We start from the raw sequence: 21,094 nt of genomic DNA, 5'->3' as shown, positions 1-21,094 counted from the left end.
ATGAGGGTGTAGAAAGAAAGACCCTGTATTTTTAACTTAATCACAGCAAAAAAGGAAAGCGCTGTTGTTAAAATGGAACAATAGAGATTGCAAGTTAGCGTTGACAGAGAAGGAATGACAGTTAGGAAACAGGAAAATATTTATATCTATTTGTGAGTGTTGCAGTTTCCTCTTTGTATTGAAATGTTGCATCAATAGAAATTGTTGCGAGATGAGGTTTTGTGTATTATTATATCCTTGTAGTACAAGGCTCAGTGACGTGGAACCTTAGTGTGTAGAATGTCAAACTAAGTGTACCAGAAGATCACTTCTTGGTTTCATTCTTGACTGAGGGCATTTCACAACACACTTCCTTATTTCAGTGCTTGGCATAAGAATGGCATAAACACAAGGCTAATCTCAAGTCACTTGCTTCTCTTCATTGTTAACTAATGTGTGAAACTAAAGAGTCTGGTTTTTAACTTGCTCAACATGAAAGACCTATTGACTATTGGCTGAAAGGATCACATGCAGTGAACTGGATTTTGCACATGGGGGGGCTGGGTTAGAGTGGTGCTGGAAAAGCACAGCAGGTCAGGCAGCATCCGAGGAGCAGGAAAGTCGACGGTTCTGGCAAAAGCCCTTCATCAGGAATAGAGGCAGGGTGCCTGCAGAATGGAGAGATAAATGAGAGGGGGGTGGGGGTGGGGAGAATGTAGCATAGAGTACAATAGGTGAGTGCGGGTGGGAATGGAGATGTTAGGTCAGAGAGGAGGGTGGGGGAAGGTAACAAAGAGTACAATAGGTGAATGGGGGTGGGGATGAAGGTGACAGGTTAGAGAGGAGGGTGGAGTGGATAGGTGGAAAGGAACATAGGCAGGTAGGACAGGTCATGGGGACGGTGCTGAGTTGGAAGCTGGGGTGGAGCTGGGGTGAGGTGGGGGAAGGGGAAATGAGGAAACTGTTGAAGTCCACATTGATGCCCTGGGGTTGAAGTGTTCCAAGGCGGAAGATGAGGCGTTCTTCCTCCAGGCGTCGGGTGGTGAGGGAGCGGCGGTGGAGGAGGTCCAGGACCTGCATGTCCTCAGCAGAGTGGGAGGGGGAGTTGAAATGTTGGGCCACAGGGCGGTGGGGTTGATTGGTGCGGGTGTCCCGGAGATGTTCCCTAAAGCGCTCTGCTAGAAGGCGTCCAGTCTCTTCAATATAGAGGAGTCTGCATCAGGCGCAACGGATGCAATAAATGATATTGGTGGATGTACAGGTAAAACTTTGATGGATGTGGAAGGCTCCTTTGGATGGAGGTGAGGGAAGAGCTGTGGGCGCAGGTTTTGCAATTCCTGCGGTGGCAGGGGAGGGTGCCAGGAAGGGAGGGTGGGTTGTTGGGGGGCTTGAAACTGACCAGGTAGTCACGGAGGGAACGGTCTTTGTGGAAAGCGGAAATGGGTGGGGAGGGAAATATGTCCCTGATGGTGAGGTCTGTTTGGAGGCGAGGGAAATGTTTTCGGATGATGTGGTTTATGCAAAGGTTGCTAGGGTGCAAGATGAGCACTGGGGGGTTCTGTCCTTGTTACGGTTGGAGGGGTTGGGTTTGAGGGCAGAGTGGTGGGACATGGATGAGGTGCATTGGAAGGCATCTTCAACCAAGTGAGAAGGGAAATTGCGGTCTCTAAAAAAGGAGGCCATCTGGTGTGTTCTGTGGTGGAACTGGTCCTCCTGGGAGCAGATACGGCGAAGGCGAAGGAATTGGGAATACACTGATGGCATTTTTGCAGGAGGTAGGGTGGGAAGAGTTGTAATCCAGGTAGCCATCCACTAATGACGACTGACTGGACACTGACATTTTTTTACAAACCCATCGACTCCCACCGCTACCTGGATTACAACTCTTCCCACCTTACCTCCTGCAAAAATGCCATCCCGTATTCCCAATTCCCATTATGGTGTCTCAAACCCAAGCCATCTCCCTTCTAAATCTCCCTTGCTGGGTGCCTTCTCATTTGGTACCTGCTGAGACCCTATGCAATTATCCAGTTTTCACTCCGCTATTCTGATTGGCTGGCAGCTCTCTGAGGCGGGATTCCTGTCCTTACTGCCACTTATGAATGGCCAATGGCTGTGGGGAAGCTAATTTTCCCTTAGTGGGCTTCATACATGACTAGCTGGAGGAAGAGAAGAAGGAACCTGATCCCTTATATAATTCAGCCTACTGTTTCCTATAACTTGCACGATCTAAGTTACACGCTGGAAGGTACTGTGCAGGCAGCTCACAAATTGGCTCCTGTGAGTTATTGTTCATGTGTGTATGTTGTCACACACACACAAAAAAAGGTTTTGTGCATTCAAGTAAACTGCACAAGCTCAATGAAAGCATCTGGCAAGGAACAAAAATAGAGATTACTGGAGAAACTTCAGCAGGTCTGGCACCATCTGTGTAGAGAAAGCAAAATTAACCATTTCAGGTCCAGTGACCCTTCTTCAGAACTGATCTAGGAAAAAGGTGGTATTTATGCTGAAGACAGAAGGTGGGTTGGGGAATGAAGAAGAATGGAGATGGAGCCCAGAGAGGGAAAATGATAGTTAGGCAGACAAAGAGATGGATGATATTATGCCAGGGAGAAAGATAAACTAATAATGGGGACCCCAAATATGTGAAAATGGATTAGCTGTGCTGAAAGCAGCCTATGTCATGACAGGGCCTGAGGTGTAGGAGTGGGTAAGGGATATGAAAAAAGATGTTCAGGTTGTAAAATGATTGAACTTGATTGTGACTCCTGAAAGCTGCAGGATTCCCAAGCAGAAAATGAGATGCTGTTCTTCCGGTGTATGCTGAGCTTCACTGGAGCATTGCAGCAAACTTCAGGTAGAGATATTAACCAGGGAACATAGTGGGGTGTTGAAATGGCAAGCAACTGCAAGTCAAGTCCTGAAGAAGGGTTACACCTGAAATGTCGACTTCTCCACCTTCTGACATTGCCTGGCTTGCTGTGTTCTTCCAGTCTTCTGCTTGTCTACCTTGGATTCCAGCATCTGCAGTTTTGTTTTGTCTCTAACTGGAAGTCAAGGTGTTTTTTGCAGACAGAATGTAGTATTCTGCAAAGCTGTTGTCCTGTCTACGCTTCATCTACAAAATGGAGAGACCACATTGTGAGCAGTGAATATAGTAGACTAGATTGAGTGAAGCACAGGTAAATTGCTGGTGGTATGTCTGGAGCTCTGGATAGGGAAGAGGGTGGAGGTAAAAAGGCAGGCATTGCTGCTTCAGTGATTGTATGGGAAGGTACCATGTGGATGTGGGAGGATGTTGGGAGTGGAGGAGGAGTGAACTGGAGTGTCCTGGAGGAGATGGTCTCTGTGAGATGCTGACAAGGAAGGAGTGGAGGATGTGTGGGATCATCCTGCTGGAGGTGGTGGAAATGACAGCTAATGATCCTCTGAATATAGATGCTGATGGGTTAAAAGTGAGGACCAGGGAGCCTGTATCAGTGTTGTATGAGGGAGTGAAGAAGAGGGATGAAAGCCGAAGTGTGGGAAATGAGTCGAAACAGCTGAGGGCTCTGTCAGCCATGCTAGTGGGGAATTCTCAGTTTGGAGAAAAGGTGGACATTTGTGTCCCTTGCGGATTGAGTCATCATCAGAACAGATGGAACAGAGAAAGAGAAACTATGAGAGTGAAATGGAGTCTTTACAGGAAGCAGATTGTGAGAATGTATAGTCCAGTAAAAGGTGGGTATCAGTGAGTTTGTAGTGGATGTTGGTGGCCAGTCTGTCCACAGAAATGGAAACAGAGAGGAAGGAAAGGGCGGAGTCCGAGATGGACTAGGTGAAGGTGAGAGCAGGGTGGAAATTGGAAGTTCAATTGATAAATTTTTCCAAGTCTGAATGAAGAGAGGGAAGCAGCACCAATGTTGTCATCAGTGTAGCAGAGAGAGAGTTATGGGAAGGGCCTGAGTAGGATTGGAACCCCACAAAGGGAGAGGTATATCTGGGGCCCATGTGGGTATCCAGGCCACACCTTTATCTTAAGAATGTGAGAGGAGTTAAGGGAGAAGTTGTTCAGGGTGAGGACGAGCTAGGCCAGGTGGAGGAGGGGAGTGTGGAAGGGGGCTTTTCAGGCATTTTCTCCAGAAAGAAATGGAGAGCCTTGAGACCATCTGATGGGGACGGACATATAAAGGGATTTCATGGTGAAAAGGAAGCAGCTGGTGTCTGGAACTTCTGAAACTGATGTAAAGCATCAGGAGCATTATGAATGTAGGTGGGAAGGGGAGAAAAAAATCAAATAAACATAGAAATAAAAAAGTTCTGTGGGGGACGGGCAAACTCAAAAACAGGATGTCTACTTGGGTAGTCCTGTTTGAAGTGTTTGGGAAGAAGGTAGCAGCGGGCTGTATGGAGTTGGGGGATTGACAGTTTGGAGGCAATGGGTTGTGTCTAGGAGTTTGGGGTGGGGGCAAGAGATTCCCAGACAAGATGAGATAAGTAGTCATCATGGATTTAGAGAGGCTATTGGTTATACGGGGAGAAACGTTTCAGCAGCTACAATCCTATTTGGCATGAATCTAGGAAACAAAACCATTCAGTAGCTGTTGGTTTTGGAATGACAGTTTCGTTCAGATAGGCCATGCAATATTGGACTGGAAGATGCCTCAGAAGTGCAATGTTGGGACTTAGTGGAAGGAATTTTGCTGTGTTTCCACTTGTCCTGCAAATACCTTAGGAGTATTGTAGTTTTACGGAAGTAATACCTAATCTTTTGAGTGAGCACATTTGCAAAATGAACAATATTGGAAACTGAATCATTTTGAACAGTCCTTATTGCTAAAAATTATATCAAAACAGATTTATAAATGTTAACACAATTGTGCATTATTCTTCCATGTTACTTTGTCTTACAGAGATCGATGAAATTGTTTTTGTTATTCAGAGTCAAAAGCAATCCTTCCATGTGACTCAAGCAAGAAAGCTCAGACAGGATATCTTACAGCAGGCGGAAGCTTTAACTCGGGCAAGTATCTGAAAAGGATATGCGTAGTCATGCTAATCCATGCTGTAGAAATTAAATTGTTTTGCATCTTTATGCAATAAAGGATAAAATAGCTTGGCTTTGAAATTAATATTTAGACAGTTTCAATACTGTAGTCTTACCACTATAAAGAACTGGTGTCTTTCCTTTTACTAATCTAGAAATGCCATGCTATCTTAGATTCTGTGTAATGCTATGCTGATGTTATTTCCTTCTTTCTTTTTTTGTGTAAAGTGCCAAAAAGTCCTGAACTTAAGGTGACTTTGTAAAGCCAGGAAAAAGCATTGATTTGTTTTTTAATGCCGATTGAAGCCTAAGACATGTGAACACAATGAGAGTGAAGTCACTCAAAATGGGACACCAGGGAATTGGCCAACTGTTTTACACTAGACCCGATTTCCTTCTTTCTTAAACTCAGAGGAAAATCCAGTGTAATGTAAAATGGACTGACAATTTATCATTAGGACATTTAAAGCTACTGATGCTAATCTATCTCATATCAGTAGCATTCAATTTTGCCATTATTACTGGATTTGTCAGCATACTTGCCAATGTATCACAAATCCCAAAATGCAAATGTATAGACTTGCCCTACATATTTAATACATTAGAAAAAATCATAATCGGTTAGAATGTTTGTACTTTATATTTAAACTACAGTAAAGGGAGCAGAGGCAGAAACCAGTGAAATGATGACAAGGAGTGATAGAGTCATAGAATCCTACAGCACTGAGATAGGCCCTTTGGCCAAAACTGGTCCATGCCAGCCAAAATGTCAGTCCATGCTAATCCCATTTCCCTGCACTTGGCCCATATCCTTCTAATCTTTCTCTATCCATGTATTTGTCCAAATGCCCTTTAAATGTTGATGTACCCGCCTCAACCACTTCCACTGGCAGCTCATTCCATATGTGTACCACCCTCTGCCCCTCAGGTTCCCTTTTATTCTTTCCTCTCTAACTTTAAATTCATGACCTCTGGTCCTCGATTCCCAAATCTGAGAAAAAGACTGAGTGCCTCTCATGATCTTACAGAACTTAGAACAGTACAGAATAGTGCAGGCCCTTCGACACTCGATGTTGTGCTGACTTTCTGTCCTGCTTTAAGATCAGACTAACATACATACCCTTCATTATACCAACTTCCATGTGCCTATCCAAGAGTTGTTTAAATGTTCCTAATGTATCTGACTCTACTATCACAGCTGGCAGTGCATTCCACGCACCCACCATTTTCTGTGTAAAGAACCTTCCTCTGACATCTCCCCTGAACCTTCCTCCAATTACCTTAAATTTTGTCCCCCTCGTGATAGACATTTCTGCCATAGAAAAAGGTCTCTGGCTATCCACTCTATGCCTCTCAACATCTTGTACACCTCTGTCAAGTCACCTCTCATCCTTCTTCACTCCAATGAGAAAAGTCCTAGCTCCCTCAACATTTCTTCATAAGATATACCCTCTAGTCCAGGCAGCATCCTGGTAAATCTCCTCTGCATCCTGTGTCAGGCTTGCACATCCTGCCTATAAAGAGACGACCAGAACTGAACACAATGTTCCAAGTGTGATCTAACCTAGACTCCATAAAGCTGCAGCATAACCTTGTGGCTCTTAAACTCAATCCCCCTGCTAATGAAAACTAATATACCATATAGATTCTTAACAACCCTATCAATCTGGATGGCAACTTTAAGAGATCTATGGATGTGGACCCCAAGATCCCTCTATTCCTCCACACAACCAAGGATCCTGTCTTTAACCCTGTATTCTGCATTCAAATTCGACCTTCCAAAGTGAATGACTTCACACTTTTCTAAGTTGAACTCCATCTGCCACTTATCAGCCTAGTTCTGCATCCTGCCAATGTTCTTTGCAACCTACAACAACCCTCCACACTAACCACAACTCCACCAACCTTCGTGTTAGTGGCAAACTAACTCACCCTTCCACTTCCTTATCTATATCATTTATAAAAATCACAAAGAGCTGATGTCCCAGAACCAATCCCTGTGGAACACAACTGGTCACTAAGCCCCAGGCTGAATACTTTCCATCTACTACCACCCTCTGTCTTCTATGGGCCAGCACCAATTCTATATCCAGACAGACAGGTTTTCCTGTATCCCATACATCCTTACTTTCTGAATGAGCCTACCATAGGGAACCTTATCAAATGCCTTGCTAAAATTAATGTACACCACATCCACTGCACTACCTTCATTAATGCATTTTGTTACATCCTCAAAGAATTCAATACGGTTGTGAGGCCTGATCTACCCCTCACAAAGCCATGCTGACTATTTCTAACAAACTATAGTTTTCCAAGTCATTGTAAGTCCAGTCTCTCACAATCCTCTCCAATACTTTGTACACCACAGATATAAGACTGTCTGGTCTGTAATTCCCACAAGTGAATAACATTTGCGATCCTCCAATCATCTGGCACTACACCAATGGACAGTAAGGACGCAAAGATCATTGCCAAAGGCTCGGCAGTCTCTTCCCTCGCTTCCTATAGTACCCTTGGGCATATTCTGTCAGGCCCAGGGAATTTATCTATCTTTACGTTTTTCAAAATTTTCAGCACATCCTCCTTCCTAACATCAACCTGTTCTAGCATATCAGTCTGTTTCACACTGTCCTCAGAAACATCAAGGTCCCTCTCAGCAGTGAATACTGAAGCAAAGTATTCATTAAGGACCTCCCTTACTTTCTTCAACTCCAGGCGCAAGTTCCCTCCATTATCCCTGATCAGCCCTACCCTCATTCTGGCCATCCTGATGTTCCTCACATGTGTGTAGAATGCCTTAGGGCTTTTCTTAAATCTATCCGTTAAAGCTTTTTCATGCCCCCTTCTAGCTCATCGAAGTCCTTTCTTCAGTTCCTTCCTGGCTACCTTTAACCTTTTATCACCCTGTCTGATCCTTGCCACCACAACCTGAAGTAAGCTTCCTTCCTCCTCTTGACTAGATGTTCCACATCCCTTGTCACCCAAGGTTCTTTCAACCTACCATCCCTTCCTTGCCTCAGTGGGACAAACCCTTCCAGCACTATCAGCAGGTGCTTCCTAAACAACCTTCACATTTCTGTAGTGCATTTCTCTCTCTATATGCCTCTATAAGGTCCCCCCTCAGTCTCCTATAGGTCTGAAGAAAAAAGACCTAGTTTGTCCAACCTCTCCCTATAACTCAGACCATTGAGTCCAGCCACCATGCTTGTAAGTTTCTTCTGTATTCTTTCCAGTTTAATCTCATGCTTCCTATTACAAGGTGACCAAAACTGAACACAATACTCCGAGTACAGCTTCACCCAAAGTCCTGTATAACTGCAACTTTACTTCCCAACCTCTATATTCAGTACTCTGACTGATGAAGACCAGTGTGCCAAAAGCCTTCTTCACTGCCCTGTTTATTCATGACTACACTTTCAGAAAACTGTGAACCTGAATTCCAAGATCCCTCTGCTCCACTACATTCCTTAAGGCTGTACCATTCAACATGAACTCCTGCCATGATTTGACTTTCCAAGATGCAGCACCTCACATTTATCTATGTTAGACTCCATTTGATTTTTCGGCCCACTTCTCCAGCTGATCAAGGTCTTGCTGCAAGTTCTGATAACCTTCCTCACTGTCCATGATACTGCCTATTCTAGTGTCACCAGGACACTTACTAATCATGCCTTGTATATTCTCATCCAAATCATTGATATAGAAAGCAAACAGCAACAGGCCCAGCACTGACCCCTAAGGCACTCCACTCGTCACAGGCCTCCAGTCCATCAAACATCCTTCCACTATTACCCTCTGCTTCCTACCATCAAGCCAATTTTGCATTCAATTCGCTAGCTTGCACTGAATTCCATGTGATCTAACCTTACAGAACAAAGGCCTTATCAAAGGCCTTACTGAAATCCATACAGAGTACGTCTACCATCCTGTCCTGGTCAACCTTCCTGGTCACTTCACCAAAGAACTCTAACAAATTTGTGAGGCATGATATCCCACTCACAAAACTGTGCTGACTGTCCTAATCAAACCCTGTCTTTCCAAATGCTTGTATATCTTATCCCTCAGAATCTTCTCAAGTAACGTACCCACCACAGCTGTTAGGCTTATTGGTCTGTAGTTCACAGGCTTTTCTTTTCACTTCTTGAATAATGGCACAACATTCTCTATCCTCCAGTCTTCCAGGACCCCACCCGAGGATACAAATGATGCAAAATCGTGACGAGCTTATGCTCAAAATGTCGACTCTCCTGCTCCTCGGATGCTGCCTGACCAGCTGTGCTTTTCCAACATCACACTTTTTGACTGCGAAAGTATCAGCCAGGGCTCTGCAATTTCTTCTCTGACCTCTTGCAGTGTTCTTGGATATGTCTGGTCAGGACCAGGAGATTTATCCACCTTCGTACATTCTAATACATTCAAAACCTCCTCTACTGTGATATGGAGTGTCCCCACGATACCACCACTAACTTACCCAAGTTCCCAAGTCTTCTTGTCATTATCCAGGGTAAATGCAGAGGATAAATACTCATTGAGAATCTTGTCCATCTCCTGCGGTTTTACACATACAAGTCCTCTTTGGTTCCTGCAGGGCACTATTCTCTTTCTGTTATTTTTTCTTTAATAAACTTGAAGTACCTCTTTGGATTCACCCTAATCTTCTCAGTCAAGGCTATTTCGTGCTCCCTTTTCACTCTCCTGATTTCCTTCTTCAGTAAACTCCTGTTTCCCTTATATACCTCTAGGATTCCCTTGAGCCCAGCTGCCTGTGCCTGAGCCGCACCTTTTTTCTGGCCAAAACCTCAATATCTCATGTCATCTAAGGTCCCCTATTCCTGTCAACCTTTCCCTTCACCCTTACAGGAACATATAGGCCTTGAACTCTAGCTATCTCACTTTTAAAGGCCTCCAACTTGCCAGAGATCCCTTTGCCTGCAAACAAACTACTCCAAACAGCCCCTGCAAGCTCCTGTCTAAATACATCAAAATTCTCCTTGCCCCAATTTAGAACTTGAACCTCTGGACCAGTTTTGTCCCTCTCCATTATATTTTAAAATTAATACAACTGTGGTCGCTGGTCCCAAAGTGCTCCCCCACTGTCACCTCAGTTACCTGTCCTGCCCAACTTCCCAAAGTAGGTCGAGTTTTGCCCCTTCCTGAGTAGGACCCTCTATATACTGCTTGACGAAACGTTCCTGAATGCACTTAACAAATTCCATCCCATCAAGGCCTTTAACTCCCTGGCAGTCCCAGTCTATGTTAGGAAAATTAAAATCCCCTACAATGTGTTCCAGCCTGACCTGCCTCTTCACTTTACTATTTCTGATTACTGTACCTCATTCCAGCCCTGCAAATGCCTCCCAGATGCTGAGGATCTCAATCCCCTGCCAATCAGGTTTAAATCCTCCCTTGTAGCACTAGCAAACCTGGTCACCAAGATATTGGTCTCGCTCCAGTTCAGGTGAATCCCGTCCCTCTTGAACAGGTTAATATATTCTTTCTCAAGATATGTCATTTTAATTTTTAATGTATTGCAGGACTGATATAGACTGATAGTTTGGTATCATGTGCTTATAGTTCGCATCTAGGACCTGAGTTACAACTTAGCCCAGATTGAAGAGGTGAAAACCTCTTGGCAAAATTACTACTGCAGTAATACATTAGTAATTAATATATGACATAGAATGAAATCTTTCACTTAGTTTTGGAACCTCTCTTTCTAATGCTGAACAGGCAAAATCTATCCATTGATCTTCCTCTGATATTTGTGGTGAAATTCCCAATGGATGATTCTACAAAGCTCCTTCAGCAACAATCTCCCTGACCCCTCTAATGCCATTCTGCCCATCTACCACTCAATCCTCAGTAATGTATAGCCCTCACCCTTGCTGCCTTAGCCATTTACCTCATCAGTTTATATCAACACATTCACCCATTCACTGTGCCACGAAAGAATCCTTGAGACCTTTAAACTCTTATTTACAAGAATACAGTGACTAATGCTGTAAAAATGCAGTGTGGTTTCTGCGCAGATTTCCATTGCTCATGTCACCATGGTTTCACTTGCTAAAGAAGCTTTGTAGAATTATCCACTGGAAATTTTGCCAGAAATATCAGAGGAAGATTAGGATTTTCTGCATAGCATTTTCTGTTTAACAGTTTAAGTCCCTGACTCAGATTCTGGAGTCAGACATACAACTCTTAGATATTTTGTAGGTATCAAATATATACAGCATTATACCAAAAACTGCATGCTAATTTATACATCAATTTAGTTTTGTTATTCATGAATTAAATTACTCGGCAAAAGTAAGTTACAAAATAATGGTACACCTAACCAGAATAAAATAGGAAATCACTCCTTGTTAGATTGAATGGAAATAATACTATCTCTCTCCATCTTTGAGGGGTGAGGGCAGAAGCAACTAACACTAGGTAGCATAAAACATGTGAAGAACTTAGTTTAAAACGGGCAATAAATTTAACATCCTTTGCAGTAAAAGAAAACTAGAAGGAACATTGCAAAAACCCGGTTTATTTTCATGACCCTCAGATCTCTGATCTGAGCTTCAGCTAGCATAGTACTTCAAGTAGTTGAAAAGTTTTATATAAATATTGGAAGTGACATTCATTCTAGATTAGAGACTGGAAATTTCTGGATTGCAACTATACAGAAATGATGCTACTTGAAACTTACACCCTAATTTTCTGCGGTACCAGTGAGATGTGGTGGAAGATGAAGAGATTATCTGAGATAACAGCAGGTTGAGTCTCTGCTTTGCACCTTATACTCAGAGCCCCTTGCCTCTTTTGTTCCTTCTCCTGTTCCATAAAAGCATGTCCATTAGGAATGCCATTCTAGCTGCATGTTCCCTCTGAATGTGAGAGGGAGAGGGTGAAAATTTGAAATAGTTTTGGAGCATTTAAACTAACAGCATTACTATTGATTACGGTGCAGATCTCGAGGAGAATTTTTAATTAATAAAAGGAAAACCCTATCAACCTGTCAAAATCTCAGTTGCACTGATATAGTGAGCTTGAACCATATTTCATTTATTTTTTTACTTGTAAATCTATGCCACCATTTCTTTTATGTAAATCTAGGAATCCCATGCAAGTTGATCTTCTGCATGTTGATGCTGCAGAGGGTTGTGGTCAGAACGGTATAAATAAGCAATTACATTGTTTCAGCAGAAGACGTGACTCAAAAGAGTGAGAAAATTCACATCCCATCAAGTTTCAGCAGAAACTCTGCACAATTCCTTTACAGGGAAATCTAGACAGAGATAGATAGATATTTTATATTCATAAGTTATGCAGCTTCCCATTTTTCAGAGTTAAATTGTTAATTAGGGTGCATTCTGAATGTTCATGAAATGTACTACATATATCACGGAAAGAATATTTAGCTATATTTGGAAGATGAAATAACAAGAACACCATCTGTGAGTAATAGATTGAGGTTGTAAGTTTGCTGGCTGAACTGGTAAATTTGTTCTCAGACGTTTCGTCACCATGCTAGGTAACAACATAAGTGAGCCCCAGTTGAAGTGATGGTGTTCTGTCCCACTTGCTATTTATCTGTCTTGGTCTATTGTGGTGGGTGATATTACTTCCAGTTCTTTTTCTGAGAAGTTGGTAAATGGGATTCAAATTGATGTGTTTATAAACGGACATCTGGTTTGACTGCCAGGCCTCTAGAAATTCCCATGTGTGTCTTTGTTTAGCCTGTCTCAGGATGGATGTATTGTCCCAGTCGAACTGTTGTCCCTCTTCGCCTGTGTGTATGAACGCCAGTGATAGTTGGTCATATTTTTTGGTGACGAATTGGTGCTCATGTATCCTGGTGGCTAGTTTCCTGCCCGTCCGTCCAATGTAATGTTTTTTGCAGTCCTTGCACGGTATTTTGTATATGATGTTCGTTCTGCTTGTTGTTGGTACAGGGTCCTTTAAATTCATCAAGAGCTGTTTCAATGTGGTGGTAGTTTTGTGGGCTACCATAATGCCTAGGGGCCAGAGTAGTCTGGTCATAATCTCTGACTTGTCTTTGATGTATGGCAGGGTGGCTAGAGTCTCTGGGTGTGTTGTGTCTTCTTGTTTAGGTCAGTTGTGCAGGAATCGGCGGACTGCGTGTATTAGGTACCTGTTGCTCCTCAATACATCATATAGGTGTTTTTCCTCAGCTTCTCGTAGTTCCTGGTTGCTGCAGTGTGTTGTGACTCATTTAAATTATGTCCTAATGCGGTTCCGTTTGTTAGTATTGGGATGATTGCTCCTGTAGTGATGTATCTGGTCCGTTTGTGTGGTTTTTCTGTAGATGTTGGTCTGCAGCTCTCCTTTGGCTTTTCTAGTTCTACTGTGTCGTTTAGGAAGGGAAGTCAGTTATTGTTCTCTTCGTATTTGATGAACGTTATACCAGTAAGGATGTTACTTGTGGGTTTCTTCTAATTTGTTGCGTCTTGTGATGACAAAGGTGTCATCCACATAGCGAACCCAAAGCTTGGGCTGGATCATAGGAAGGGCTATTTGTTCTAACCTCTGAATAAGTGCTTCTATTAAGAGTTGTCAGAATAGTGCTGCTGTGTCTAACTGATTTGTACACAAGTATGTGTTTGTTTCTGACAAGTGCCTATTAGTGGAGAAGGTGAAATCTGTTGGATAAAACTAATTTGCACTTTGTGCATAATGGAAATAGTGCTCGATGGAATATATTCTATATAATTTTAGCTCTAAAATTCGATCTTGATGCATGTACAACACAGAAGGAGAGCATTTGGCCTGTGCTGGATCTATCATACTTGTGCTGGATCTTTCAGCTAGCAGTTGGGTTTCATCCTGTGTGTTGCTTTTTGCCTATAATTCAGCAAATTCTCTGGCCATAGATATCTGTTTAACTTCCTTTTAAAATTATTTATAGAGTTATTCCACCACCATTCCAGGTAGAATTGGCCAGATCATGACAATTCATGGCAGATATAGAAATTTAAATGTAATAAAATGTAGCATTAGAAGCCTTTGTAACAGCAACCATGAAACCATTGTCGATTGCAGTAAAAATCCATTTGGATCACTTATATCCTTTATGAAATGAAATCTGCTATCATTGCCAGGTTTGGCTTACATGTGACTCCAGACCCTCCGCAATGTGGTTGATTCTTAACTGCCCCCTCAAAATGTCTTTGACTCAATCAGTTCAAGAGCAACTAGGGTTTGGCAAAAAATGTCGGCCTTGCCAGCCATGTCCACATCCCATACAAGAATGAAGAGATCCTCACTGTGAAATATCTGCTTATATAAGCTCTCAATGGCTGACCCCTTACCTGTGATTGTGCCTCCTCCTTTTGACTCTACAGCCAGAGGAATCAGCCTTAACATCTAACTCGGCAAGTTCTCTTAGGATCAGTCAATCAACACTCATTCTTCTGAACTCAGGAGTTTGGGTTCATTTGGCTCAATATCTCACCATTTACAATCCTAGTATGAGTTGTTTAGTGAACCTTCATTGTACTTCTCTCTAACCAATACTGAGAGGCCTGGATAGAATGGAGGTGGAGAAGATGTTTTCCAGTCATAGGAGATACCAGGACCTGAGGGCACAGCCTCAGACCGAAGGGATTGTTTAGAACTGAGATGAGCAATTTCTTAAGCCAGAGGGTGGTTAATCTGCGGTATTTATTGCCAGCAGAAAACTGTGGAGGCTAAGCCAATGAATGCATTTAGGATGGAGATAGGTTCTTGATTGGTAAGGAGATCAAGAGTTAATGAGCGAAGGCAGGGAATGGGGTTGAGAAACACATCAGCCATGATTGAATGGTGGAATAGGCTGGTTGGCTGAATGGTTTTATTCTTCTCCTAAAGTTAATGGTCTTATGGTCATAAAGCAAGTATATCCTTTCTTAGGTTCAGTGGCCAAAATAGTTACCAGTCCTCCAGTTGTAGTCTCATTAAAGCCTATACAAAGTACAAGACTGCCTTACTCATTTACTCCTTGCGATAAAGGCCATTTACCTTCCTAATTGCTTGCTGTATTTACATTTTAACCTTCTGTCAAAATAAGCCAGCAAAGGTCTAACCAGTGATTTATAAATTTCTGGCATAATCTCCTTTGTTTTTATATCCTTTTCCTGTATGTGAACCAAAGTAACTGTATAGTTTTATAACCTACTTGCCCTGTCTTGATGATTTGTGTCTTTGTACATCGTTTCCATGCCTAGTCCCAAAATCAATATGAAGGTAATATGCTGAAGGTTAAGGTAGTTATCTGGAGTGTTCCTTTAACACTTAAACAAATTACTTTTGATTTTTTCCTTTTCAAAGCTTTTGGGTTGAATGAGCTGTTAATAATACCTTAAGTATCCAGAGTTGTTTTTCAAGAATTAAAATCATCACTAGGTGGCAGTGATGTTGTGAAGTTCTGTGCAGTTCATATATTTGGTGGTGATCTGTCTTATGATGATGTTGGAAAGTCTTCCATCTTTTAATTTCTGTTATCAATCCCTTTATTTCAGTGTGAGTAAAAGAGTTTTATTTAAACATCAATTTTGTGCTCCAAGTTTTCTTTTTTTCTCTCCTTTCTGTGCTGAAGTCAGTAACTTCCTGGATTATGAGTTGATGCAAAATGATCCTCTGGCATCCTTTCTAAATGGCCAATTTTCACATGTGAACTAAAAACTAGAAGTTGATGAATTGTTGAACTGTGGGCAGAATTACAGATCAATAGGAAGTGTCATCAGACAAAAGTTGACACAGACTTGGCTGCAGAAAGGCAGTTCGAGGGGGATCTGCCTTTGGAGGTAGTATGGGCTGAAGTCAGAAATAGGAAAGGAGCAGTCACCTTGTTGGGTGTTTACTATAGGCCCCCCAATAGCAGCAGAGATGTGGAGAAACAGATTGGGAAACAGATTTTGGAAAGGTACAGAAGCCATAGGGTAGTAGTCATGGGCGATTTCAACTTCCCAAATATTGATTGGAAGCTCTTTAGATCAAGTAGATTGTACGGGGTGGTGCTTGTGCAGTGTGTCCAGGAAGCTTTTCTAACTCAGTATGTAGATTATCCGACCAGAGGGGAGGCCATATTGGATTTGGTACTCGGTAACGAACCGGGACAAGTGATAGGCTTGTTAGTGGGTGAACATTTTGGTGATGGTGACCACAATTCTGTGACTTTCACCTTGGTTATGGAGAGAGGTTCGTGCAACAGGGTAGGTTTTACAATTGGGGGAAGGGTAAATACGATGCTGCAAGACAGGATCTGAGGAGCATAAGTTGGGAGCATAGGCTGTCAGGGAAGGATGTCATTGAAATGTGGAACTTTTTCAAAGAACTGATACGACGTGTCCTTGATATGTATGTACCTGTCAGGCAGGAAAGAGATGGTCGTGTGAGAGAACCTTGGTTGACGAGGGAGGTTGAATGTCTTGTAAAGAGGAAAAGGGAGGCTTACATAAGGTTGAGGAAACAAGGTTCAGACAGAGCGTTGGAGGGATACAGGATAGCCAGGAGAGAGCTGAAGAAAGGGATTAGGAGAGCTAAGAGAGGACATGAAAAATCTTTGGTGGGTAGGATCAAGGATAACCCCAAGGCCTTTTATGCGTATGTGAGAAACATGAGAATGACGAGAACGAGGGTAGGTCTGATCAAGGACAGTAGTGGGAGACAGTGTATTGACTCGGAAGAGATAGGAGAGGTCTTGAATGAGTACTTTTCTTCAGTATTTATAAATGAGAGGGACCGTATTGTTGAAGAGGAGGATATGAAACGGACTGGTAAGCTAGAGGAGATACCTGTTAGGAAGGAAGATGTGTTGGGCATTTTGAAAAACTTGAGGATAGACAAGTCCCCCAGGCCTGACGGGATATATCCTAGGATTATGTGGGAAGCAAGCGAGGAAATTGCAGAGCCGTTGGCAATGATCTTTTTGTCTTCACTGTCAACGGGGGTGGTACCAGGGGACTGGAGAGTGAGGAATGTTGTACCCCTGTTCAAAAAAGGGAATAGGGATAACACCGGGAATTACAGGCCAGTTAGTCTTACTTCGGTGGTAGGCAAGGTAATGGAAAGGGTACTGAGGGATAGGATTTCTGAGTATCTGGAAAGACACTGCTTGATTAGGGACAGCCAGCATGGATTTGTGAGGGGTAGGTCTTGCCTTACAAGTCTTATTGAATTCTTTGAGGAGGTGACCAAGCATGTGGATGAGGATAGAGCAGTGGATGTAGTGTACATGGATTTTAGTAAGACATTTGATAAGGTTCCCCATGGTAGGCTTATGCGGAAAGTCAGGAGGCATGGGATAGTGGGACATTTAGCCAGTTGGATAGAGAACTGGCTAACTGATCGAAGTTAGAGAGTGGTGGTAGATGGTAAATATTCAGCCTGGAGCCCAGTTACAAGTGGAGTTCTGTAGGGATCAGTTCTGGGTCCTCTGCTGTTTGTAATGTTTATTAATGACTTGGAAGAGGGAGTCGAAGAGTGGGTCAGTAAATTTGCAGACGATATGAAGATTGGTGGAGTTGTGGATAGTGCGGAGGGCTGTTGTCGGCTGCAAAGGGGCTTCGATATGATGCAGAGCTGGGCTGAGGAGTGGCAGATGGAGTTCAACCCTGTCAAGTGTGAGGTTGTCCAATTTGGAAGGACAAATAAGAATGCAGAATACAGGGTTAACAGTGGGGTTCTTAGTAAGGTGGAGGAGCAGAGGGATCTTGGGGTCTATGTTCATAGCTTTTTGAAATTTGCCACTCAGGTGGATAGAGCTTGTAAGAAGGCCTATGGTGTATTAGCATTCCTTAGCAGAGGGATTGAATTCAAGAGTCGTGGGGTGATGTTGCAGCTGTACAGGATCTTGGTAAGGCCTCATTTGGAGTACTGTGTGCAGGTCTGGTTGCCTCACTTTAGGAAAGATGTGGAAGCTTTGGAGAGGGTGCAGAGGAGATTTACCAGGATGTTGCCTGGAATGGAGAATAGGTCGTACGAGGATAGGCTGAGAGTGCTAGGCCTTTTCTCATTGGAACGGCGAAGGATGAGGGGTGACTTGATAGAGGTTTATAAGATGATCAGGGGAATAGATAGAGTAGACAGTCAGAGACTTTTTCCCGGGTACAACAGAGTGTTACAAGGGGAGATAAATTTAAGGTGAAGGGTGGAAGGTATAGGGGGAATATCAGGGGTAGGTTCTTTACCCAGAGAGTGGTGGGGGCATGGAATGCGCTGCCTGTGGGAGTGGCAGAGTCAGAATCATTGGTGACCTTTAAGCGGCAATTGGATAGGTACATGGATAGGTGTTTAAGCTAGGACAAATGTTCGTGGGCTGAAGAGCCTGTTCTGTGCTGTATTGTTCTATGTTCTATGTTCTAGACCTAAATTAAGGATATGTTGGCATAGATTGGTTAAAGAGAGGATTTCAGGTGATGACTGAAAGCAGGGAAAAGAAGTGGAATGGGTTTAGGGAGAGGATTGCAGAGCTTTGGACGTGGACACTGTAAGGGATGGCTGAAGTGAATGTAATTCATGGTGCCCAATGTTTTGACTGGTTGTAATGCTGAAGGGGTTATTGACCAATGGATTAGTGAGACTGTGAAGAGTTACAAACATGAGAGTGAGAATTTTGAAATCAATGTCAGTGGATTGGGAACTTTTGTAGTTCCGTAAGTATGGTGTTATCAGGTAACTGACTTGATGTGAATTAGGATGCAGAGATTTGGAATAAAAATAGAAATGCTAGCAATACTCAGTAGGACAGGTTATAGCTATGAGACAGAAACAGAGTTAACTTGTGACTTTTCTTTAGAATGTAGTTTTGTTGGAGTTCAAGTTCATGGAGGATAGAAAACGGAAGAAATGCATTGAAATTGTTGAGTCCAGGGGCAATAAAAAATATACAGCAGATTATAGCCCAACACTGAGTGTTCAAATGGCACAAAAAGGTTATAAATATAGTTAAATAAAACATTGGTCAGGAACAGGGATGGAACCAGTGGCTAGAGTGCAGAATTTGTGGCTTAACGTGTATTTTAATTTTCTGTTGATGTTTGCTCAAAAATAGTGCTAAATTTGATATCCCTTAAAAATGATTGAGAGACATGCCTGCCTGCCCATCTCAATAATTTCAGCAATAATCTCAGCTGGTGATAACAATGTCACTGATTGACTAGTCGACTGAACAGGGACCAATACTGTGAGTGGCTAGCCCTATTTAAAACTATTTTACACTGTTAAAGGTTATCCTGCATCTCTTAAAGGCAAGGTAAATGGCAGTCTTGCAGGAAGTGACTCTGACCTTGTGAGACATTGAAGCTTGGCACAAAATGGTAGGGGAGCTGTTCAGATGTGGCTTCTTGAAGGAGGAGAAAAACCTTATTTTTGCAGGGGGACAGCAGGGCCTCTAGACACACCGAAAAGGCAGCAGGAGTAGATAGCTGTGGGTCTAAGGTCCTGGATGGTGTGTTGCAAGATGTTGTGTAATCTCATATGATAGTCAAGGTGACCACAATAGCATCAACACGTCTCCTGTCCCACTTGAGGTCCGAACATCCTTGACCATTGCTATACAACCATCTGCTTAGAAGCAGAAATTAAAGTGTGAGGACTCAGTACATAAAATAGTGTAGTGTTGGCCTGATGCACAGAAGGGCTTAGAGTCAGTGGACTGGTCCATATTCAGGAACACAGCGGCCAACCTAAATGAGTATGCCACTACTGTTACAAACTTCATTGTGTAGTAGACTGTGTTCCAAACAAGTTGATCTGAATGTCCCCCAACCAGAAACCATGGATGAACTGGGAATTCCACTCCCTACTGAAGGACAGGTCTGAGGCATACAGATCAGGCAACACTGAACTATACAGGAAATCAAGGTATAACCTTCATAAGGCCACCAGAGATGCCAAGAGACAACGCCAAACTTTCTCATAGCAACATAGAATTTAAAACACAAATAAATCATCCGTGACTCTACTGAATGGTAGAGGTGCTGAATGCTGAAAACGTGTTGCTGGAAAAGCACAGCAGGTCAAGCAGCATCCAAGGAGCAGGAGAACCGATGTTTTGGGCATGAGCCCTTCTTCAGGCTCATGCCTGAAACGTCGATTCTCCTGCTGCTTGGATGCTGCCTGACCTGCTGCGCTTTTCCAGCAACACAGTTTCAGCTCTGATCTCCAGCATCTGCAGTCCTCACTTTCTCCTAGAGGTGCTGAATGACCTACTTCTCTTTCTAATCAATAAGTTCATTGTACAGTCCGGTCTTTCTTGAGAATGATGGTCTGGATCTCTCATCCACTGCCCAACTGGCAGCCAAGATTGTCTCTCTCCTCATAAAATTCTGCCCACAGTATTTCCTTGGATTGCAAATTTGATGTCAAAATGGTGATTTCTAGATCTCAGTATCTCCATTATCAGCATGAATTTTGTGTACTTCGCCATGTCAAAATTCAGTTTCAACAGTCTGACTACATGGTGATTCTTTACATTGGACAAAATGTAAGCTCAATCTGAAAAGACAAAATATGTGAAATCATTGTCTATTTGTACAAGATGGATTTCGTACTGTGTATGAAAATAGAAAACTGTGTAAGTCAGAATGTCCACAAGTTCCATACAGTTAATGACTTCTTTGAAGTGTAGCCACTTTTGTAATGTTTGTATTATTGATAGCTAATTAATGCACAGCAAAGCCGCCCCATAAAGCTTTGAAGTGAAGCTATCCTAAGACATTTAGTAAGGACAGGGTATTTTCCATGAATTTCGAGATCCTGAGTACACCAAATTTGGGGCCAGCTGGAGTTCCTGAGGGTGCCCAAAGCCACACCGGTGAGACTATTTCCTGGAAGCAACCTCCTAATTGGCTGGTTACACCCTTGGCAATCTCAAAATGCTGCTGATCCAATTACAGGGCTGGCAGCTCAAGAACCTCAGCAGCCCCACCTGATGAGATTGGCACTGCTTGGGCAGTTTGGAAAATTTTCGAGATTATATTTTGGATAGAGGAAAACAATGGGTTGATTAGAGAGGAAGAAGCATTGATAGGAGTGTTGAACCTTGGGAGAGGCCCTTCCTATCATTACCCTGTCAATGGGGTATGGAGCCTTTGGGTC

At 42.9% G+C, this 21,094-nt stretch overlaps 1 protein-coding gene across 1 annotated transcript in view; it reads left to right on the top strand.

The window, feature by feature from the left end:
• The window catches only part of b3glcta (beta 3-glucosyltransferase a), a 180,457-nt gene that overhangs the window by 34,301 nt on the left and 125,062 nt on the right, over positions 1–21,094 (top strand). The window contains exon 4 of the mRNA XM_072577259.1: positions 4,875–4,984. Within this exon, the coding sequence (XP_072433360.1) occupies positions 4,875–4,984 (110 nt within the window). The remainder of the gene's footprint in view (positions 1–4,874; positions 4,985–21,094) is intronic.

This window comes from Chiloscyllium punctatum, chromosome 9 (assembly GCF_047496795.1).
Source record: "Chiloscyllium punctatum isolate Juve2018m chromosome 9, sChiPun1.3, whole genome shotgun sequence".
Lineage (NCBI taxonomy): Eukaryota > Metazoa > Chordata > Chondrichthyes > Orectolobiformes > Hemiscylliidae > Chiloscyllium > Chiloscyllium punctatum.
Note: the sequence above shows the minus strand (reverse complement) of the source record. Positions and strands in the feature narration are given on the sequence as shown.